The 25,104-nt window shown below is 39.6% G+C and overlaps 1 protein-coding gene across 2 annotated transcripts in view; it reads left to right on the forward strand.

Annotated features, from left to right (window-relative positions):
* The window catches only part of LOC126467228 (spermatogenesis-associated protein 22), a 222,407-nt gene that overhangs the window by 155,630 nt on the left and 41,673 nt on the right, over positions 1-25,104 (forward strand). For both annotated transcript variants that reach the window (XM_050096446.1, XM_050096447.1), the window contains exons 3-4: positions 21,879-22,416; positions 24,596-24,704. In XM_050096446.1, coding sequence (XP_049952403.1) covers positions 21,879-22,416; positions 24,596-24,704 — 647 coding nt within the window. The remainder of the gene's footprint in view (positions 1-21,878; positions 22,417-24,595; positions 24,705-25,104) is intronic.

The following is a 25,104-nucleotide window of genomic DNA, read 5'->3' on the forward strand; positions in this document are numbered from 1 at the left end:
TGTCTATCTACGAGGGCGGTTCAGAAAGTAACCTCTGATTGGTCACAGTGCGGGTTGTGGGGGGAGTAGCGACGCCATCTGTGCGTTCACGCACTCAACAGGTCAGTCGGCATCAGGCCGTGGTCGAGTGAACGTCGTACCTGCGCTAGTTTAGTTTTTGTGGCAGTTTGAAATGTGTGCTGCAATAGAAAACCCCGCCAAATGTGAAGTGCGTGCTGTCATAAGGTTTTTTACAGCCAAAGGATATTCTGCAGCAGCTATTCATCGTGAGCTTTGTGCCGTGTACGGACCAAGAGTTATGAGTGAAGGAGTTGTCCGTGAATGGGTACGTTTATTTAAAAGTGGACGAGAAAACGTTCATGATGAAGAGAGGAGTGGTAGACCATCATTGGTGACTGACGAACTCGTTCAGACAGTTGATGCAAAAGTTCGTGAAAATCGATGTTTCTCAATGTCGGAGTTGTCTACTGGTTTTCCACAGATTTCTAAGACTCTCTTGTACGAGATAGTGACAGCAAGATTGGGTTACCGTAAGTTCTGTGCACGATGGGTGCCCAAAATTCTTACCGACCACCACAAAACTCAAAGAATGGCCTCTGCATTAGACTTTCTGTCATGTTATGAGGACGAAGGAGAACCATTGTTAACAGAATCGTGACCGGTGACGAAACCTGAATTAAGTACGTGAACCCTGAGACAAAAGAACAATCAAAGATGTGGGCACATTCAAATTCGCCTACCAAACCAAGAAAAGCCTCGCAAGATTTTTCTGCCAGAAAACTGATGGCAACGGTGTTTTGGGATGCCAAAGGGGTGTTGTTGGTTGAATTCATGGAACGTGGTACGACCATTAATCAAGACGTGTACTGTGAAACAATAAAAAAGTTACGACGGGCTATACAGAACAAACGCCGTGGTATGCTGACTTCCGGCATCGTTTTTTTGCACGATAACGCCCGTCCTCACTCTGCTCGCAGAACAACGGCCCTTCTTGAGTCCTTCAAGTGGGACGTTATCAACCATCCACCTTACAGCCCAGACCTGGCGCCAAGTGATTATCACCTCTTCATGCATTTGAAGAAATGGCTCGGGTCACAGCGGTTTGACGACGACGAAGAGCTCAAAGATGCGGTCACAGGCTGGCTCCAGGCACAAGCGGGTGATTTTTATGCAGAAGGAATTTCAAAGCTTGTGAAGAGATACGATAAGTGCCTCAATCGCTATGGAGACTATGTAGAAAAATAGTGCAAAGATGTAGTTGTAAGATGTATATATTAAAATATTTTTATTTAACTTGGTGTATTTTTTAAAATCAACCGGAGGTTACTTTCTGAACGGCCCTCGTACATGACCTGAAATGATGGACGTTCTACCCAAGATCCTTCCCATCCCTCCTAAGGATGTGTTCTGTTGACCACCCAACCTCCATAACATCCTAGTCCATCCTTACACCACTCCCAATCCCAGGCCCTTGTTACAGGGGTCATATCTCTGTGGAAGCTCCACGTGTAAGACCTGCCCAATTGACCTACCCAGCACTTCCTATTCCAGTCCTGTCACAGACTTATGCTACTCCATCAGAGGCTGGGCCACCTGTAAAAGCAGACATTTCATATACCAGCTCTACTGCAATCATTGCCCAGCTTTTTGTTAGTATGATGGCTAACCAGCTGTCCACCAAGATGGATGCACTGCCAAACTGTGGACAAATATAAAGTAAACCAGTGCGCAACATGCAACTGAATGTAACATACTGGATTTCAATGGTTGCTTCTCAGCCAGGCCATCTGGATCCTCCCCTCCACCTCCAGGTTTTCTGAACTGCGCAGATGGATGTTAACTTTACAACACATTCTCCGCCCCAGAAATCATCCCAACTACAACCTACCATAATGTACTGCCCCCACACCTTCCACCCAAAATCCCCCCACCCCCTCTGTCCTATACCTTCTCACAATTCACATCCCCTCACCCTCACTGTGCACAGCTCTCTGACAATGCAACCACCAGTCTTCTCCCCTTTCTGATCGCCTCCTTTTCTGACCCCCCATTTCCCCTTCCCCATCCTCTACAGCCCCATGACACTGCATCAGGCAGCCTTGTTCTGGTGCCTTCTAATCTCTGCTTGTTCTGCCAGACATCTTTCTTCTATTCCCCCACTCGTACCCTGCTATCCCTTCCCCTTCCTTGTACCACTCCTGACTGCTGCTTTCATTCAACGCAACAGTTACAGTCTGGCTAGATCAGCTGTAAATAATGGTCACGTGTGCTTGAGGGGTGCCTGCTTGTGTGAATGTGTGTATTCTTTCTTTTCTGAAGAAGACTTTTGCCGAAAGCTAAATGTATAACAGTCTTTTCATTGTTCCTGCCTGCAACTCAGTGTGTCATCTTCAGGCTGATTAACAATCTATCCTTTTCATAATTGTTGATATTCTGACCTGGAATTTCCATTGTTTTGTTCTTGGTATGTATATTTTGATTCATTTCCATTAACAGCTCCACTAAACTCTGCTTGTTATTATTCATCCAAACACCCTGTTCCAAATGCCTTTCAGATTGTCCCATTAATTCTACATTTATATTACTCATCATTCCTACTTCATATTTGTCTGTATGTAATCACAATATTTGTTAGGTGAAGTCCTTGATATTTTGTCAGCTAGTTGACTATCTGTTACGTCACCATAAAGGGTTACTTCTTCTAATTTACCCCACCATGATTCTGAAGCTCACTTTTAATTACTGCACTCTGTTCCTTTATGAATTTTTGTTCCTGATATGTATCTTCATGAACCATGGACCTTGCTGTTGGTGGGGAGACTTGCGTGCCTCAGCGATACAGATGGCCGTACCGTAGGTGCAACCACAACGGAGGGGTATCTGTTGAGAGGCCAGACAAACATGTGGTTCCTGAAGAGGGGCAGCAGCCTTTTCAGTAGTTGCAGTGGCAACAGTCTGGATGATTGACTGATCTGGCCTTGTAACATTAACCAAAACGGCGTTGCTGTGCTGGTACTGCGAACGGCTGAAAGCAAGGGGAAACTACGGCCGTAATTTCTCCCGAGGGCATGCAGCTTTACTGTATGATTAAATGATGATGGCGTCCTCTTGGGTAAAATATACCGGAGGTAAAATAGTCCCCCATTCGGATCTCCGGGCGGGGACTACTCAAGAGGACGTCGTTATCAGGAGAAAGAAAACTGGCATTCTACGGATCGGAGCGTGGAATGTCAGATCCCTTAATCGGGCAGGTAGGTTAGAAAATTTAAAAAGGGAAATGGATAGGTTAAAGTTAGATATAGTGGGAATTAGTGAAGTTCGGTGGCAGGAGGAACAAGACTTTTGGTCAGGTGATTACAGGGTTATAAATTCAAAATCAAATAGGGGTAATGCAGGAGTAGGTTTAATAATGAATAAAAAAATAGGAGTGCGGGTTAGCTACTACAAACAGCATAGTGAACGCATTATATTGGCCAAGATAGACACAAAGCCCACGCCTACTACAGTAGTACAAGTTTATATGCCAACTAGCTCTGCAGATGATGAAGAAATTGATGACATGTATGACGAGATAAAAGAAATTATTCAGGTAGTGAAGGGAGACGAAAATTTAATAGTCATGGGTGACTGGAATTCGTCAGTAGGAAAAGGGAGAGAAGGAAACATAGTAGGTGAATATGGATTGGGGCTAAGAAATGAAAGAGGAAGCCGCCTTGTAGAATTTTGCACAGAGCATAACTTAATCATAGCTAACACTTGGTTCAAGAATCATGAAAGAAGGTTGTATACCTGGAAGAATCCTGGAGATACTAAAAGGTATCAGATAGATTACATAATGGTAAGACAGAGATTTAGGAACCAGGTTTTAAATTGTAAGACATTTCCAGGGGCAGATGTGGATTCTGACCACAATCTATTGGTTATGAGCTGCAGATTGAAACTGAAGAAACTGCAAAAAGGCGGGAATTTAAGGAGATGGGACCTGGATAAACTGAAAGAACCAGAGGTTGTACAGAGTTTCAGGGAGAGCATAAGGGAACAATTGACAGGAATGGGGGAAAGAAATACAGTAGAAGAAGAATGGGTAGCTCTGAGGGATGAAGTAGTGAAGGCAGCAGAGGATCAAGTACGTAAAAAGACGAGGGCTAATAGAAATCCTTGGGTAACAGAAGAAATATTGAATTTAATTGATGAAAGGAGAAAATATAAAAATGCAGTAAATGAAGCAGGCAAAAAGGAATACAAACGTCTCAAAAATGAGATCGACAGGAAGTGCAAAATGGCTAAGCAGGGATGGCTAGAGGACAAATGTAAGGATGTAGAGGCTTGTCTCACTAGGGGTAAGATAGATAATGCCTACAGGAGAATTAAAGAGACCTTTGGAGAGACGAGAACCACTTGTATGAATATCAAGAGCTCAGATGGCAACCCAGTTCTAAGCAAAGAAGGGAAGGCAGAAAGGTGGAAAGAGTATATAGAAGGTTTATACAAGGGCGATGTACTTGAGGACAATATTATGGAAATGGAAGAGGATGTAGATGAAGATGAAATGGGAGATAAGATACTGCGTGAAGAGTTTGACAGAGCACGGAAAGACCAAAGTCGAAACAAGGCCCCGGGAGTAGACAACATTCCATTAGAACTACTGATGGCCTTGGGAGAGCCAGTCATGACAAAACTCTACCATCTGGTGAGCAAGATGTATGAGACAGGCGAAATACCCACAGACTTCAAGAAGAATATAATAATTCCAATCCCAAAGAAAGCAGGTGTTGACAGATGTGAAAATTACCGAACTATCAGTTTAATAAGTCACAGCTGCAAAATACTAACGCGAATTCTTTACAGAGGAATGGAAAAACTGGTAGAAGCGGACCTCGGGGAAGATCAGTTTGGATTCCGTAGAAATGTTGGAACACGTGAGGCAATACTAACCTTACGACTTATCTTAGAAGAAAGATTAAGAAAAGGCAAACCTACGTTCCTAGCATTTGTAGACTTAGAGAAAGCTTTTGACAACGTTAACTGGAATACTCTCTTTCAAATTCTGAAGGTGGCAGGGGTAAAATACAGGGAGCGAAAGGCTATTTACAATTTGTACAGAAACCAGATGGCAGTTATAAGAGTCGAGGGGCATGAAAGGGAAGCAGTGGTTGGGAAAGGAGTGAGACAGGGTTGTAACCTCTCCCCGATGTTATTCAATCTGTATATTGAGCAAGCAGTAAAGGAAACAAAAGAAAAATTCGGAGTAGGTATTAAAATTCATGGAGAAGAAGTAAAAACTTTGAGGTTCGCCGATGACATTGTAATTCTGTCAGAGACAGCAAAGGAGTTGGAAGAGCAGTTGAACGGAATGGACAGTGTCTTTAAAGGAGGATATAAGATGAACATCAACAAAAGCAAAACAAGGATAATGGAATGTAGTCAAATTAAATCGGGTGATGCTGAGGGGATTAGATTAGGAAATGAGACACTTAAAGTAGTAAAGGAGTTTTGCTATTTAGGGAGTAAAATAACTGATGATGGTCGAAGTAGAGAGGGTATAAAATGTAGACTGGCAATGGCAAGGAAATCATTTCCGAAGAAGAGAAATTTGTTAACATCGAGTATAGATTTAAGTGTCAGGAAGTCGTTTCTGAAAGTATTTGTATGGAGTGTAGCCATGTATGGAAGTGAAACATGGACGATAACCAGTTTGGACAAGAAGAGAATAGAAGCTTTAGAAATGTGGTGCTACAGAAGAATGCTGAAGATAAGGTGGGTAGATCACGTAACTAATGAGGAGGTATTGAATAGGATTGGGGAGAAGAGAAGTTTGTGGCACAACTTGAGTAGAAGAAGGGATCGGTTGGTAGGACATGTTTTGAGGCATCAAGGGATCACAAATTTAGCATTGGAGGGCAGCGTGGAGGGTAAAAATCGTAGAGGGAGACCAAGAGATCAATACACTAAGCAGATTCAGAAGGATGTAGGTTGCAGTAGGTACTGGGAGATGAAGAAGCTTGCACAGGATAGAGTAGCATGGAGAGCTGCATCAAACCAGTCTCAGGACTGAAGACCACAACAACAACAACATGTATCTTCAAATATATTGCCATTACAAGGTTTACTGTTGATTTTTACCATTTGTTCCTTAAAATTAAACACACTGTCATTTTCCTTTTTGTCACTCGTTGTGACCAGATAGTACACAACATTTGCTAACAAGAACACTTTTATCTTAGATTATTTCAGAGTAGAATGCAGCTGCTGTCAAACTATTGTCTTCTAGAAATCCATATATATTTCCGTGTTGCTGTGTAGGTATTGGCTAGTCTCCACCGATTGGCTGTTCCCTCTGGCAGTAGTGCTCTCTGACCCTATCTCTGTATTGGCTGAAAGAATATGAATCCACCAGGGCAGCACGTGGTTGTTGTTTGCCTTCACATCTCGGAGATTCATTATGTTCTTCCATTAATATTATTTGCACTGTCCCACTGTCTAGGTACACCTTTGCCACATACTAATGTTGACTGACACTGTGCTTGCAAGTCTATCTTTCCTTACTCATTTCTTATCTTATTTTTATTGTCCATCAGTTCATAATGTTCACATGTCAATGTTTTCACACTCATGTGAGTTAATTAACACATTGCTTTTGCTGTGATATGCACTGAAAACTGGGGCATCAAATGTGACAGTGCCCTGCTTGCATATTCTGTCCAGTCTTCGGCGTCTTGTAGCTTGACATGTTCGTCAGATAGCAGAAAACTGTTTTCTGTACTCATATTTATGACTTACACTATGCTGATGTTAGAATATGTTGTTCTTCCACACATTTATTAGCACTGTCGACAGTGCAATGAACAGGTACAGTTTCACATTCACACATGTTGTACACACTTCTCTCTCCAGATATAAACAATTGTGGCACTTGTGCAAGCATTATAGTGAGCCATAGTTCTCAGAACGACAATAATCTCTTACTGCAGTTCTTATAGAATATCCTAGCCACATAACACAGGAACAAAGAATCAACACAATAACCTAACACACTCTGTGGCAATGTATCATAATACACATTTTCATCATGGTGGAAGTCAACAATGTGACTAAAATAGTGAGTAAACTTTATGGAACAGTTACATTTAGATATTTTATGTCTTCTTTCTGAATATGAACTTTACTTGCCAGTGTTGCATAAAGATGTCACACATTTGGTAGCTAGGTGCAGACTTCATATGGACTAGTTACATACAAGTGGTACCATTACTATATCTGAGCCCAGACTTTCTTCTGCACTTTTTACAAATAGACGTTAGCAATATGACAGTTGGGTGTGGATTTTCTCGACATAGATGTTGCTTGTCAGCTTTCAGACCGCAGACTTTGGAACATTATTACAGATACCAACAGAGATGTTCCTTGCATACTAGTGCACACAAGACTGAGGATTTTGGGTGGGGTTTGATTATTTAACTCTTTCAAGTCTGGAGGTACAATTTGTGTACCACCTTGTGTTGCACCGAGGTTGTACGGTGGTACATTATTTGTACCACCAATTTGGATGCGTAGAACAGCGCATTCTCATTGTAGATTACTTGAACTACTAGCAGGGCATGTTCTTTGTAGTTCTTAGGTGTATGCACCAGATGGCAGTTGTTACTGGGTTCTTGTAGCAGCACCAGTACTTCATATTTCTTCGTCAGGTGTGCTCAAGTACACTGTGGAGACATTGTTTGTGCAACATTGTTATTTGTTACCTGCTAACGGAAGTTTCCAACAAAATTTCTATTGGAATATGTAAGTACATTTGTTTATTGTAGTTTTTTGTGTTGTTCAGATTATTTCTATGAGAAATTATTAAAATGTAGCTAATTATTCATCTGTTCAAAATATGTACCACTGTACTACAACAGTCAGTCTACTTCAAACATAGGTAAATCTTACTCTTTACTTTTCAGTAATAATGAGGGGTCAGAGAAAGCTGACTGAGTCTGAAATTTTGAAAGCCATTGAAGAGGATATTCCATCTGACATATCATTTGATAGTGGGGACAGTAATGACACCAATGACAATTCTTATTGTCTTGAACCAACTACATCCAAAACTATTCTGTTTGATTCTGATACGTCAAGTGATTCTCAGGATGAGTGCCCAGCTACCGTTTCAGTAATTAGGCCACCAGAGACTGAGCTAAGTCAAACCGTCACAGTGCATCAGACTCCATCTGAGATTGCTGATCATTAGTCAAAGACTGAACATAAGTGGAGCAAAACTGAATGCCCTGCTGATGCCCCTGTATTTACTTGCCAGTGTGGTCCCAGTGTTTTTATTGTGGAGTTAGGCACACCAACACCATATCAGTTATTTGGAGTTCTGCTTTCAGATGATATTATGGATTTATTTTTGCTTCAGACGAACTTATATGCGCAACAGTCATCTCTGACTACTGGTAAACCGTATGTGCCAGCATCCATGGAAGAATTAAAAACTTTCTTAGGGATAAATATCTCAATGGGCATAAAACCACTTCCTAGTTACAGAGACTACTGCAGTTCAAGTGCTGATCTACGTGATAGTTATGTGAGCCAGCTGATGTCAAGGAGGCATTTCGAATGGTTTCTCACCAACTTACATTTGAATGAAAATAGTAAAATGCCACAACGAGGGGACACCAACTATGATAAACTTTATAAGTTGCGTCTTTTCCTAGAAAGAATTTCGCATAACTTTCAGAAAGCACTTAATCCAAATGACTGTATGGCAGTGGATGAATCTATGATTAAATTTAAAGGAAGATCTCCTATAAAACAGTACTTATCAAAGAAGCCTATCAAGAGAGGCTACAAGGTGTGGATACTAGCAGACAAATCTTGCTATGCATGGAAATTGGATATTTACACAGGAAAGAAAGATAATGCTGTGGAAAAGGAATTGGGAGAAAGAGCTCTGAAAGACCTCATTGAAAATGTTAAAGGTAAGGATCACTGAGTTTACTTTGATAATTATTTCAGTAGCCCAGATCTCCTTTGAGATTTGAAAGAAAACAAAATACATGCTTGTGGTACAGTGAATCCAAGTAGAAAATCTTTACCTATGCTGAAAAGTGACAAGGAAATGAAAAGGGGTGACTATGATTGGGCTACTAACAATACAGGCCTTAGTGTGATGAAGTGGAAAGATAAGAGAGCTGTCCATCTGCTTTCAAATTTTCATGACCCAACTCAAACAACAGAGGTTACAAGAAAGGAAAAAGATGGAAATGAAATAAAAGTTTCTTGCCTGATTGCTCTCTCCAATTACAATGCCAACATGAATTGTGTAGATAAATTTGACCAGCTGAAGGGCGTATATGAAACTGACAGAAAGTGTAGAAAGTGGTGGCACAGAATATTTTGGTAGTTTATTTATGCCACTGTGGTGAATGCTTTCATCATCCATAAAGAAATGAAGTTGCCTAAGATGATTCAGAAGGACTTCAGAAGAGAAATCGCAAGGGATTTAGTGGCACCTGCCTTGGTAGCTTCAAGAGGTAAAAAGTGAAGTCTGAGCAGCCATCTCCAGTTCAATAAGAAGAAACCCAATGTTCCAAAATCTGTGCGTCTTGAAAGTTCATCTCATCGGCCAGAAAGATCTACAAGGAGGAGATGTGCAGCATGTAATTCCAAGAAACAACAAATTCACACCGACTGGATGTGTAGTGTGTGTAAGGTTCCTCTATGCTTAGGGAAAAGGAAGACATGCTTCCAAGACTATCATGCATCTTGATGCATGGTGGTACAAAAAATGAACCACCTCCCTTCTGGCCAACAATGATTATAAAAATTGAATTTTTGTGTACAATGGTAATAATTATGTTCATTCTATTATAAATATGTTGCTTTATGAATTTTTGACAATAAAAGTAAGTTGTGTACTTCTAGAGCTGTTTTTTGGTCAAATTAGTTGTATGTGAAAGAGTTCAAAACTAGCAAAAATATATTTATTGATTTCAGAAGCTATATAATCATTTGAAAATAGAATATTTTAAATTTTGTTAGGATGAACCACAAGTATTAACAGTAATTTGCCTTGTGAAATATGTGCAGTTTTTGGAATGTAGAAAAACTCATTGGTAATTGTATTGAAAATAAAATAAAAATCAAAAACATATTGATTATTGATGGGAGTAGAAAAAATAACAGATGGAGTGTTTCCAATTTGCTACAGTTCATCACCCCCCCCCCCCCAACAAAATCAAAATTCAGTTACACATGCAGATATTAAGAAATAGCCAACTGGATAATTAATGGTCTCTAAGGAGGTATTTTATTTCTCAGTGCGGTCAAGCTGACTGACTGTGCCAGTGTTCTGTAATTTAACATGAAATTCCTGTCCTATTTGTCTTCATCAAGTACTTCTAAATTAACTCTCAGGGCACTGCATGCTAGCTGTACCTCCTCAGGGGTAAAGGTATCATGCTTCCTTCAATTTTCTCTGTGTTGAATAAACTATGTGCAAAACACTTCACCTTGTCCAGTTCTTCATTTTCAGATAAAAGTTCAACAACATACAAAGAATTCACCAGCAAATCAGCTCCTACATCAACCCAGATTATCTTTCTTGTACCTTTTGTTATGATATTGCACGAGTTGACTTTAAGAGATCTTGTGTGCAATTTGAATGGCTGCCTCGGGCCTAGTGGTGAACCTCATAAGAGCAATGGTTTCTGGCTGTAGAGCCAAGATGAAACTACTATACACTGTTCCAAGTCAACTTAGGTGCGAAGTGCAACTAGAAACTAAACCGAGTAAGACTTCATAGCCACTGCTGAGTAAGGGAAGAACTTCTACCTCATCACAGAAATTACCTCCCCCCACTCGGAAACCTATTATTGTTGAACTCAGTAAACTTACACAACCCCAACCTACACTGCTTAATGCCCAGTGTGGCAGATTTAATTTCACTTTACCAAGTATACCCTTAATTGCCACAGGTACTGGAGATCCAGTATCTAATAAAAATTTACACAATTTTCCTTTTATATAACCTGTCAGGAAAAAGGTTGCTACTGATTTCCCACTTGTGCTAACTCTTACAGGGAGCATTATACAGTGGACACATTGCCCCCTGCCCTGTTAAACTATGTGGCCTTCCATGCCTCTGTGAATTTCTGTCCTTACAATACTGTTCAAATATCCAAACCGACCACGTATCTGGCACTGCCATTTTCTGCAATTATGCTTCATAAACCCCTATGTCCACAGCTAAAACATCTATTGTCTATATTAAGTACGATCTTGGCGATCTCATCAATTTTGGCTAGCAGTAATGCTGTTTCTACAGTGTTGTTTAGAGTTTTTGGAAATTCCATCTGAAATCTTTAAGACATTTGTGCCTGTAACCCCGTAAAGACATGTCAAGTGCTCTCTGCGCAGCTTCCTGCATGTTGGCTTTGTTAGCATTATCATCGTCTGTGAGCTCATATGTACTGACATTAATTTTGCGAATACAGTGTACAAGACTGTATATTCATTCCCCATACTTTTGAAACATACTTTTAAGTTGCTCACAGTAGCAGGTCAATGTGTTCTTCCTCCTCTATCCGTCTACAAACACTTTCCTGAAGACATTGAACAACTGCGCTTCCCTTAACTTTTCATGGGACATCACATATGTGTTAGCATCCCCTGCTAATTTATGTAGCTGGGCTATAATCAACTGTTTACTCATTAATCCAATTTTCCAACCTAGGGGCTATGTCCAAATGATCAAAAAATAAAAAGGTATCCTCCCCTGATTTACCGGAAAATGATGCAACCAATGCAGTGCTGTTGGTATCTAGGATAGGTGTAATAGGAAGCATCCATTCCCTCATTTCCTCCATTAGTTGTCCTAATTATGCAGGTTACTGGGCTACTTGATTTATTACCTACTGAATAGCGTCCTGAGGTGAAACTTCTTTCTCCATATTGCCTTCTTACTACCAGCCCAAGTATCAGTATACCCAAAAAATGAAGTAATGAAGAAAGAACAGGAAAATAACCATACAGGCTCAGACAAAACACTGAATTCGGTACTGATTCATATTTTTGCATAAGACACCCCTGCATCAGGAGATTCAGTGTTCTGGCTGCTGTCTTCTGGCTGTACATACTCTCCTTTATGTTCACCCTCAGCAGTTGTTGTGACACCAGTTATAACAGGATGGATCTGATAGCTTAGTGTGGGCTAGGATTCTCCGTTGAGGGAGTGTGTTGGGCATCTGAAGAAAGTTCAGTAATGGTTACAATGACTTGTTTATTGGGGCTCGATTACAACCATTATTGGGCAGTGTGGAGAATGTGATGGTGTCTCCCCAAGGCAGTAGCCTCTAGCTGCTAACTGCGCATTCTGCTGATGGGCTGTTGATGCTGTATTGCCAGGTTCCTGGTCATAATGAGCGTGGTTGGCGGCGGTGGCTACAAGGACATTGGGCTGCATCATGCTCATGGGTTTGGGGCATAATGGTCTTCTGTTGGTGCCCTGGGGAGGGCAGAGATCGCTGGGAATCTCCCACCATACTCCAGAGATGGCAGCCAAGTGCTGAGCTGCCCCTGGTGCCCAGAGGCTTAGGAAGCAGGCAGCAGTTAATGCGCTGGTTGAGGCAGAAGTGCCTGCATCATAGGCACAGTGCAGAGTAACACAGGTTCAAAATCTATCACTGACCAGTTTTTCAACGATGACAGGCTGGTTCAAGTTTCCTTAAATACTGCTTCTTTGTGCTGATTTCTGGTGTTTCCCATGTTTAGTGTGTAGTGTGTCACACCGAATCATCCGGAACATGTCAGTAAACCCCCCCCCCCCCCCCCCCCCAAGCTATTATAATTGGGTTGCAATACTCCTGCAGGCTGTGTCACATTGGCAGCAAGAGTGTTTGCCATCACAGAAGTGTTGCAAAGTCACTGACTATGTAATTCCATCACCGGTTGCGACAACTTGATGGCCTGGTTTTAACATGGCTTTCTTCTGGTGGTTCCAACTCTCATTTTATAACTTTGTCCCTTTACTCTAAAATTACCTCTGTTGAGGGACACTGTGAACTGGAGTCTGACTGCCACCTGGCATGACTGTTTCTCAAACACACTGTTTGAATGTGGTCATACCTCCCACAGGAAAAGCACTGCACCTCCCTGAATGGGCATTGTTTTCAGTTGCGCTCTGTGCAGGCATGATTCCTTTGTACCGCACTGAAATGCAGTGTGTGCATGGCCCCTTTGACTGTTTTTAACCCTTGGCTTTACCTACCATTTGACTTCCGTCTGCTTAGAGAACTGAGTGTGGTGTCCACTTTGAACTACAGGAAAGACTGGAATCTCTAAACCTGCCTCTGCTATGACTACAGTTTTCTGAGACTCAGTGACAGAAAGCAGAGTTTCTAAATCAGGATTAAATGTCTTCAAAATAGGAGCACTTAAGCGAGCATCTCATACATTTTGAGTAACTGCATCACAGAGTATGACATCACTATAGAGTAATCCACATGAACACTTAAATTTGCAATGACTGAAGTGTCCTCATTCTGAGGAGAGATTGAAGACACTTTTAAAAGACTAACTTTATTAACAACATGAAACTCAGTTATAATGTCCTTGAATGAATATCCACACAACTACGTATGACAGAAATATCTCTCCTGTGACATTGTCTGTGATGTGCTTACACTCGAGAGTTGAAGTGGGCAGTGGTGTGAAGACCTGTGATGTTACTGGGCCAATGCTGCTGGCATATAACAGCTGATGTGCTGCTGGCGCAGACCAGGATGAGCTGGGCCATGCTTTCTGGTGTGGAGTACTGAGACTGCTGGTACTGCCAAATGGTAGTGCTGGAACTGAACTGTTTTGCAGGTGGGTGGAACTGCTGGTACTGCTGACTTGAGACATAGGGTGTAACGGAGTTTGTGCGGTGACGTAAATAGTCTGGAGTGGATGGATATCCTGATGGGGCTGCGAGGGCATGTGACCTAGCATACCAAATTAGTGCCCTGCTAACATTGCTCTCTGCTGTAACAGGCACACTGCCTGTTAGTGACGTTGGTGCTGACAGATGCTATGGAGGCAATGTGTAACTCTGTGGTAAACAGCCCCGATCATAAAGGATAGCTGCTGTCACAGCCTGGCTGATGTGCTGAGGAATTGATTACCAGGTGATACAACAAAAACCTCTTAGTTCCACAACCCACAATTTATTTGTGTGAACAGATTGCTTCCTAAGCTTAAAATACTTGTATCTGGCAGCTGCTACATGCACCTGAGAATCAAAGTGCTCATCTAACTTCTGAAGTAACTGCTCATAATCAACTTCCTCTGAATCAGAGTCCAGAAACAGTTTGATGCTTAACCAAAACACTTCAACACCCATATGCTTCATATCTTTTATGTTGCAAGTAGAGAAATGGGCTTTAAGTTGAGCATGGTATTCAGCCTAGTCTTCTTGCTGGCCATGAAATTATTGGTATTAAGGTGTGACTGTACTTATGTCAGCAAGTACCTGTGTCAGTTGAGTGATGTTCTGCACCAGTTGTTGATCTGTTGCCCCTGCAACTGAACCACATCCATCAGAGAATGTTCTTGTGATGGCACAGACAGGATAATTCACTGAAGCTAATGCTCACAAAACAATATAAACCAATAACATTGCCCTCAATTGGGGAAGAATGCAGCACTGTAAGTTCAAAATTCTTGTCACCAATGTTGTGTCACTGCTTGGAGGTACAAACAAACAGTCCTAAAACAGTAGAGAATGGTGACACGATCTTAACTAAAATATACTGGTTTTGTAAGACAATTGACTTGATAGGAGGGTGTCAACCATGAGTGTGTTCTTACATCAATACACTGTACAAAGAACATAGTGTCCAGGTCACTGATAAGTGTTCAATAATATGTAGAGTCCTTTCACATGGATTAGGCAGCCTGTACTGAGCCCATTGTAGCTTGTTGACTACTCTATAGGACACTTGATAAGCTCCGTAGTAATGAGACTTGAGGCAAATACAGACTGCCCACTGAGCTCTGTGGTCAGAGGTAAATACTAATTGGCAGTGGCGGCACACTGAAGCTTCCTTGGAGGCATGCCCATATGCCATGTCATGGGTAGTCCCTTCGGGACTCAGTGACTTGATCGTGCTAGTGATGTCAGTGGTCATGCCATCTGTGAGACTTGCTCTTTGATGTATCGATGACACCATAAGAACCTCCCTAACCTCAGCTAATTCTTTATTTACCATCTCAGTTTGTTTGCTAATGGCATCATGTAATTGCAAAAAATTCTTGCGTAACTGTTTTTCATCTCTTGTAGCTTGTTATTCACTGTGTTAGCTGAAAGATCATGCTCACCTAAGACATGATCAATTGCAGCCTGAACTTTACGGTCAGGTTTCTTTTGCAGTTTATTCGTCTTTCCGAGATGCCCAATTTGCAAATTCGGTTGCAAACTGTTTTCTATGCAAATCATACTGTTGTTGATTTTTCTTTCCTGCTCAAGCTATAAATTTCTAATTCACTCACATAATCGACAAATGGTTTCTGACAGTTATTCCTGTATGTTTTGTTATTGCTTCAGGCAAACCAGCCTGAACTTACCTCAATTCATTAATCTTGTTAGAAATTTATTTGGTCATATAGCTGGTAAATCACATCTTTCCTTCACTAGTGCAGCTGGATTTTGGAATTTTCCTCCAAAAATGCAACTTGGATTTTGGAAATTTCCTGCTTTGTTGGCAAAGCTTCCTGTTTTTCTCACAAATCTTCCAATTTTTCTGACAAAACACCTTCTTGATTCAATTCAGTGGACATCGTCCCTGCTAGCACCTCCAGTTTTTGGAATATTCTATCACTGAATCTTTTTTTTTACTGATCTGAGCAGTTTGCTCAACATTTTCAGTGATTGGCTTAATGTTGCCTTCCTCAGTTAATCCATCTTTGTCTGTTTTGTAGTCTTTACCACAATAAGTCAAACATTTTCCATGAGTTTGAAAAATCACTAACTAACCATTGATTCAATATTAACTAATCCTATCACATATATGTAATTGCTTGTTATTATTAATTAACTTCTAATACTAATCCCAAAATTAAAAGAATAAAAATAAAATTTTTAACTCTAGTACACTTCATGATTAAGTTTATGCAGCATGGAACTTCTTAAAAAAGTTCTGTACTTTGTATACAACTGATCACAAAAGAACATAGGAATAAGCACAATATAATTTTCCAAGACTTGGTTTATAGCTTCACTGACAAAGTCCTGCACTGCAGGCACCTTTCTTCTTATTAATTTTCCAGTTTTCCATAGTTAAGTACACAAAACAGAAAAAATACAAAATTTTGTTGTACAATACATACAATGATGTTGTTGTAGTGGTCTTCAGTCCAGAGACTGGTTTGATGCAGCTCTCCATGTTACTGTATCTTGTGCAAGCTTCTTCATCTCCCAGTACCTACTGCAACCCACACCCTTCTGAATATGCTTAGTGTATTCATCTCTTAGTTTACCTGTATGATTTTTACCCTTCACGCTGCCCTCCAATACTAAATTGGTGATCCCTTGATGCCCCAGAACTTGTCCTTCCAACCGATCCCTTCTTCTAGTCAAGTTGCGCCGCAAATTTCTCTTCTCCCCAATTCTATTCAGTACCTCCTCATTAGTTATGTGATCCACCCATCTAATCTTCAGCATTCTTCTGTAGCACCACATTTCAAAAGCTTCTATTCTCTTCTTGTCTAAACTATTTATCGTCCACGTTTCACTTCCATACATGGCTACACTCCATACAAATACTTTCAGAAACGACTTCCTGACACTTAAATCTGTACTGGATGTTAACAAATTTCTCTTCTTCAGAAATGATTTCCTTGACATTGCCAGTTTACATTATATATCCTTTCTATTTCGACTGCCATCAATTATTCTGCTCCCAAAATAGCAAAACTAATTTATTACTTTAAGTGTTTCATTTCCTAATCTAATTCTCTCAGCATCACCCAATTTAATTTGCTACCTTCCACTATCCTCGTTTTGCTTTTGTTGATGTTCATCTTATATCCTCCTTTAAAGACACTGTCCATTCCGTTCAACTGCTCTTCCAGGTCCATTGCTGTCTCTGGCAGAATTACAATGTCATCGGCAAACCTGAAAGTTTTTATTTCTTCTCCATGGATTTTAATACCTACTACAAATTTTTCTTTTGTTTCCTTTACTGCTTGCTCAATATACAGATTGAATAACATGGGGGGAGGCTACAACCCTGTCTCACTCCCTTCCCAACCACTGCTTCCCTTTCATGCCCCTCAACTCTAATAACTGCCATCTATTTTCTGTGCAAACTGTAAATAGTCTTTCGCTCACTGTATTTTACCCCTGCCACCTTCAGAATTTGAAAGAGAGTATTCCAGTTAACGTTGTCAAAAGCTTTCTCTAAGTCTACAAATGCTAGGAACGTAGGTTTGCCTTTTCTTAATCTTTCTTCTAAGATAAGTCGTAAGGTTAGTATTGCCTCACGTGTTCCAACATTTCTACGGAATCCAAACTGATCTTCCCCGAGATCCGCTTCTACCAGTTTTTCCATTCATCTGTAAAGAATTCGCGTTAGTATTTTGCAGCTGTGACTTATTAAACTGATAGTTCGGTAATTTTCACATCTGTCAACACCTGCTTTCTTTGGGATTGGAATTATTATATTCTTCTTGAAGTCTGTGGGTATTTCGCCTGTCTCATACATCTTGCTCACCAGATGGTAGAGTTTTGTCATGACTGGCTCTCCCAAGGCCATCAGTAGTTCTAATGGAATGTTGTCTACTCCCGGGGCCTTGTTTCGACTTTGGTCTTTCCGTGCTCTGTCAAACTCTTCACGCAGTATCATATCTCCCATTTCATCTTCATCTGCATCCTCTTCCATTTCCATAATATTGTCCTCAAGTACATCGCCCTTGTATAGACCCTCTATATACTCCTTCCACCTTTTGGTTTTCCCTTCTTTGCTTAGAACTGGGTTTCCATCTGAGCTCTTGATATTCATACTTCTCTTTTCTCCAAAGGTCTCTTTAATTTTCGTGAGGCAGCATCTATCTTACCCCTAGTGAAATATGCCTCTACATCCTTACATTTGCCCTCTAGTCATCCCTGCTTAGCCAATTTGCACTTCTTGTCGATCTCATTTTTGAGACGTTTGTATTCCTTTTTGCCTGCTTCATTTACTGCATTTTTATATTTTCTCCTTCCATCAATTAAATTCAATATATCTTGTGTTACCCAAGGATTTCTACTAGCCCCCACATTTTTACCCACTTGATCCTCAGCTGCCTTCACTATTTCATCTCTCAAAGCTACCCATTCTTCATCTACTGCATTTCTTTCCCCCATTCTTGTCAATCATTCCCTAATGCTCTCCCTGAAACTCTGTACACCCTCTGGTTCTGTCAGTTTTCCAGGTCTCATCTCCTTAAATTCCCACCTTTTTGCAGTGTCTTCAGTTTTAATCTACAGTTCATAACCAATAGATTGTGGCCAGAGTCCACATCTGCCCCTGGAAATGTCTTACAATTTAAAACCTGGTTTCTAAATCTCTGTCTTACCATTATATAATCTATCTGAAACCTTCCAGTATCTCCAGGATTCTTCCATGTATACAACCTTCTTTCATGATTCTTGAACCAAGTGTTAGCTATGATTAAGTTATGCTCTGTGCAAAATTCTACCAGGTGGCTTCCTCTTTCACTCCTTACCCCCAATCCATATTCACCTACTGTGTTTCCTTCTCTTTCTTTTCCTGCTATCGAATTCCAGTCACCCATGACTATTAAATTTTCGTCTCCCTTCACTATCTGAATAATTTCTTTTATCTTATCATACATTTCATCAATCTCTTCCTCAACTGTGGAGCTAGTTGGCATATAAATCTGCACTACTGCGGTATGCATGGGTTTCGTATCTGTCTTGGCCACAGTAATGTGTTCACTATGCTGTTTGTAGTAGCTTACCCGCATTCCTATTTTTTTATTCATTATTAAACCTACTCCTGCATTATCCCTATTTGATTTTGTATTTCTAACCCTGTATTCACCTGGCCAGAAGTCTCGTTCCTCCTGCCACCGAACTTCACTAATTCCCACTATATCTAACTTTGAGCTATCTATTTCCCATTTTAAATTTTCTAACCTGCCTGCCTGATTAAGGGATCTGACATTCCATTCTGATCCGTAGAATGCCAATTTCCTTTCTCCCTGATAATGACGTCCTCCTGAGTAGTCCCTTCCCAGAGATCCGAATGGGGGACTATTTTACCACTGGAATATTTTATCCAAGAGGACGACATCATCATTTAACCATACAGTAAAGCTGCATGCCGTCAGGACAAATTTACGGCTGTAGTCAGGACAAATTTATGGCTGTAGTTTCCCCTTGCTTTCAGCCGTTCGTAGTACCACAACAGCAAGGCCGTTTTGGTTATTGTTACAAGGCCAGATCAGTCAATCATCCAGACTGTTGCCCCTGCAACTACTGAAAAGGCTGTTGCCCCTCTTCAGGAACCACACGTTTGTCTGGCCTCTCAACAGATACCCCTCTGTTGCGGTTGCACCTATGGTATGGCTATCTGTATCACTGAGGCATGCTAGCCTCCCCACCAATGGCAAGGTCCCTGGTTCATGGAGGGGGGACATACAATGATTCAAAGAATATTTCTTACTATCTACTACTAACTACATCCTGAAAAACATTAGACAACTAATGAATAATGGTTGACAAAGAATATCATAACAATTAAAGAATATCTTTTAATTTTTATATGTGGTGTAAAAGCTGATTCAATTAGATATTTTGTGGAATTGTGGTTTATTCATCTCATGATGTATATTTACAATCCATTTGGTTTGCACACAGTACACATGTCAATAATTTATAATACAGTTACAATGATTTTTACACTAATAAATAATATAACTAAAATAAATAATACACTATACTGACATTTCTTAGAATATATAACACATTGTATCCATCTCAAATTTCCAGTTTTCATCCTTATATTTTAAGTTTTCTAACAATGGGTGACATGGTTCCTTATGATTTGCAGTGCACATATTTCGAATGATTTTTTTCTGTCTTTTTAGTATCCACAGTATTTTTTGTCGAGTTTCCACAGAAAACAATAGCATAGCTGGATTCAAAGTTGCTTGTAGGCAGCTTGTTAATATCCTTTTATTATTTAATTTCATGTATATTTTTTGTTAGCTTCTGTAGCTGGTGATGTGTCATGCTCAGTGCAGTGTATGTACACTTTGCTGAGCAATGGTTATGGCAAGATTTTTATTTGTTAATAGTAATAAATTCATAAACTCTGAAGATGCAGGTCCTATTGTGCTTCACCATTAGCCAGCAACAATAACATACCACTTAAAGATGTGCAAATATGAAACATAAATCATTGACATGATGTTAGATTATTATTTAAGAACTAATACTTAAGTCAAAATAATTCTCAAATTGTAATACACAAAATGGCTGTATCTGCCAGTAATTATCGAATATGTCTTCCTCAGTCAGAAAACTAGGTCTGAGTAGTCTTTTATTCATTGATTTTCAAGTAAGAAATCATGAAACAATTGAAGACCAGCATACAAGTGCTCTTAACTGTTACTGCCTACCCATACATATGAGTGTCTGGATACTAACTTTGGAACCACTGACAGACTTTGCATACAACCAGAATTTCTTTGGGTTTTGTGAAAGATACTTCAATAATTTTCTGCTACAACAGGAGCTGAAGGCTTAACGCTTTGTCTTCTTGACAGCTGAATGTATTTCATTCAGCATCTCACCATCTGTAGCCTTGTGCTTTCTTTTACACCTATTATGCAGTAGTCTTTGTTTCTTTAGAAATTTAAGTGATTATATACTATGGAGGACCCCTCCCATCATAAACTGTTCAGCTAGGTACATATCTATCCAGTGCATGGTCAACTATTCTTTTAAACTTGAGCTATAATTCCTCAACATTCTCCTATTCTGAGCTAAAAGTTTCAAGTTCTCTTTGAAATATGACACTACTGCCTCTTTCTCTAGTTCATTGAACATATGAATCTTTCTAATTGTTTTATTGTCCTCCTGTGACTTTGAAAAGTTTTGTGCCCATAACTGGTCTCAACACATTCAAACCATGCCTTTTCACATGGTCTTAAACACTCGTGTAGAATAATGTATCTGCACCTTCAAAACCCAGCTCCACAAGGAAAATGATATCTAACACTGCACATAATTCCCTCTGAAGCTTTCTTGCTGCTTAGAAGGGGAGGAGATGTTGTGGCACCTCCCAATCGTCACTATGCAAACCAAAAAGCTGGCAAAGCATTACTGTCAACAGCTGTGTTACTGCTGCTACCCAGGGGGTGATTGTTATCATGAATGCCCTCTAATGAGACCGCACTAGAATCCATCTTATAAGCTGGCCCAGGCCCAGTCTGACTCAGCTGGAATGTCTTCTATGGAGTGTGTGGTGAGTGTGCCATCGGGTTGGCTGAAGTATTTATATTGTAGAGTTAATTTGTCACAGGCAGACCTTTGATCTGGCATCAGCTGAACTTTGCTTTGGAACATGGACTTAAGATAGTTTGCACTGTTTCGGAGGAGCATACTGTATACATCTCTTATTGTGAATAAAATGGGGCAAGCTCCATTGGTTGTGTGTGTAGATTGTCTTTTACAAAAGTACAGATTATAATGGCTTGATAGGTGTAAATTTAGTCGTAGCTGACATATTGTCCCCTATAACACCCATTTCTACCATTTACTTAAATATAGTATTTTTATGTGGTAAATGTACTTTTATATTACATATTTCATGATATGAAGTATTTCTTAGTTTGCATTTTCTTACCAGGTTTGGTCTGGAAGCTCCTGAAGCGGCTGTTGCAGCATCTCCTCACAGTATGATGCAACATTCCACACGTCCATACCCATACCGTCCACAGCCTAACTATGGTTATGTTTCAAATGGAGAACTAGCATTGGGATTTGGCAACCCTTTGAGTGTGGCTTCAAGATCTAGTCCACAGTTATATTCACCACTGTATAATTCAAATGAATTGTCAACATCTATAACTGATGATGACTTACGAACAATAAAAATGCCAAGTGCCTCTGCAACAGCAACAATGAACAAGTCTTATGAAAGAAGTACCAAAGTTATTGGCACAAAGCCAGTATCTAAAACTATGCAAAGTGCATTTAAAGACAGTTTTGATTCTTCATCAAGGAAAAATCTGAATGCCTCACTTTCCAAGGAATTTCATACAGAAATGCCTGGTACATCTCAGATTCGAATAAGTGGCTTAAAGAAGCCTGAAATCAACTCTGTACCAACAAAATTTATCGCAGTAGATTCAAATAAAATATCAGATTCAAATAAAATATCACAGGTAACTACAAATTTATTATTTTGCAGCTGAGAAGTTAATTTTTCGCACTTAATGAGTTTGCTTTTACTATTTCTGTCTCATTTCATGTTATTCTGTCTGTCCTTTTTCCATTTAATAGCTGCTGGTATCTATTTATCAAAATTGTAATACTTTTTTAACAAAATTTACTGAAGTTATTCTTGAAAAAAAGATGGTTTCTTATTAATGATGTTCTTTCAGGTGTTCAGCCAAGGTATCGACCCAAAGCATACCATTAATAAATCACCCTGAGAAAATCTGAGGGATCACAGTTTGTTATCATTCCACGTTCATACAGACATGTTTTATAGTACTGTTGTACCATTATAAATAGGTTATTTTGTGTATGTATATACTATGTATCTAATGAGCTTCCTAGTTAATGCCATTTGGGGGGGGGGGGGGTCTTGCATGTAAGGTATCTTAACTGCAATTATCTTGTTTAGGCCATTGTAATGAGGGCATGTGCAATTAGTTTCAGTAAAAGTGTATTATGTTACAGCAAATATGTACAGGAATGGATATGCCTATCATACTTACACACAGAGCTGAGTAAATTTGATCTTGTAACACCTTTGGTTGGCACATTATACAACTGATGATTCTAGCATGCCTTGTGCTTAAGAATTATGGAGTATTTTTATATTTGTTCTGAATTCTGTCTTCTCAGAAGCAATTTGTAACCCAGACTTTTCCACTGTGTCTTTCAACGGGTTGATTTCCTCAGTTGCAGTAGCGATGTATTCAGAAAATATTGCTAAATCATCTGCAAAGATAAGACAGTTAAAATTTGAGCTTTTGTAATGTTAATTTCTGCAAGTCCTTTTTCACTCCCCTGAACAAACTGTTTTGCATCTTGGAATTTTTGCCAAAATGGTCAGATATTTCTTTCAGTCAGTCTTTCTGGGTTCACTGAACCAAGTGACCATAAAGTAAAGTTCCTCTTTTCCTGAGGGCATCAGACAGTTTTCAGTTTGAGTGCAGATTTCTTCATTATGTACCTCTTTTCATCCATGTACTCCCAACTTTTCTCGGACTTAGTATTTTCTGCAGTATCTTCTTTCCTCTTTCTCCAACTCAGTCAGTTTCTCCCATTTTGTTAAGAACTTAACATTCTGCTGCATAAAGTCTCTCCACTTATATGACAATGTTGTAGCATTGGATTTTTGTTTTTACTGAGAGTGATTTTTTATTGTAAATGTCCCTCATTATTTGATAAGCCATATCCATTTTCTGGACTGTTTTTTTTTCTTTTTTATCTAGACTGTGGGTTTTATTATTTCTCAAGAAATGAAATTTATTCACTCTGTTGATTCTAACATATATTGTGCTTAAGAAATTTAGAGGATGTTTAATGTTTATTTTGAATTCTGTTGTCTCAAAAGAAACGTGTAGTCCAATCTTTTCTGCAGTCTCTTTCAAAAGGATGATTTGCTCAGTTGCTGTATCAATGTTTTCAGAAAATATTGCTAAATCATCTGCAAAGGCTAGATAGTTTTATTTTGGACAATGTTTCTGTCCATGTTTCTTCAATTGTTGCCAAAGTTTTTTGTCTGTACTGACTTTTTCTAGCATGTATGACTGTTCCTCTGTCTATGAAGTTGTGGTATTTCATGAAGTCTACAGAGGTTACACCGAGATTCTTGCTTCTTGTACAATGGTTCCTTATGATCGGTTTGAAATTCATGATCTGTTCTACACAGAACTGGCTGATTTTAAAAACTACATGGTATTCATCAAGCTGATGGTCTAATTATCCTAAATAATTTTTAAGGGCCCTGGATAGGATTTTGTATGTAACAGCCACTAAACAGATACCTCTATTTTTGTCCATCTTTTTTTCTTGTGAAAAAGGATATTTGAGAGTGCATTTCTGTTTGTGTGGAATTTTCTCTGTTTCTCAAATTTCCCCCAAAAGTGATTGAAGTTACTTAGTTGCTGGCTCTTTCCCACATTTCTGTGATAATTGAATCCTCTCCAGGATCTTTGTTATTTTTGAGTTCTTTAATTAGGCTTCAAGTTTGTTAAAGCTTTGAATTTATGGGTCAGTTTATTGCAGCATTACTTGTAGTTGTAAATTTCGTGGTACAAAACCGATGTTTTTTACTGTCCAAATGAGTGATGTGCTATCCCGTGCTTTCTTTCTTTCTCTGCTGAACAGGAAGTTGTATCATCTACTGCAGGTTTACGAGTTCTATCTGGCACTGTGGACAAGATAGTGAAATGGGAAAAAATACTGAGCTTTGCAAACTTGTTATTTGAAGTCTTTGGTAAGTAAACAGGAATCCATTTTTGGTTAAGTATTTTTCAATGGGATCCACTGGACCCACTTTTTAACACATATTTAAATCTAACCTCTCTGTGGTTCTGCAATATTTTCACTTTTATATCTAAGTCACTCACTGACAGAACTATTAATCTCCTACCCCTGTTGAGAACTTTATTGCGAAAAATAAGCTGGGAATCAACATCTGAGATGTTCTCATTAATTTCTATGACAGAAAATAAACGTTAAAGTCTTCACAAATAAAGAGTCTTCAGCAACGTTTGCTTAAATTTGTTAACTCATTTGTTTCAGTTTCTGTCAGATTTGTGTACAATTTCTTGGTGGGGACCAGTTTCAAATGTTAACATTCGCTCTCAAGCCAATGCCTGCATTGCAAGTGCTTG

The sequence above is a fragment of the Schistocerca serialis genome, chromosome 1 (genome assembly GCF_023864345.2).
Source record: "Schistocerca serialis cubense isolate TAMUIC-IGC-003099 chromosome 1, iqSchSeri2.2, whole genome shotgun sequence".
Taxonomy (NCBI): Eukaryota; Metazoa; Arthropoda; class Insecta; order Orthoptera; family Acrididae; genus Schistocerca; species Schistocerca serialis.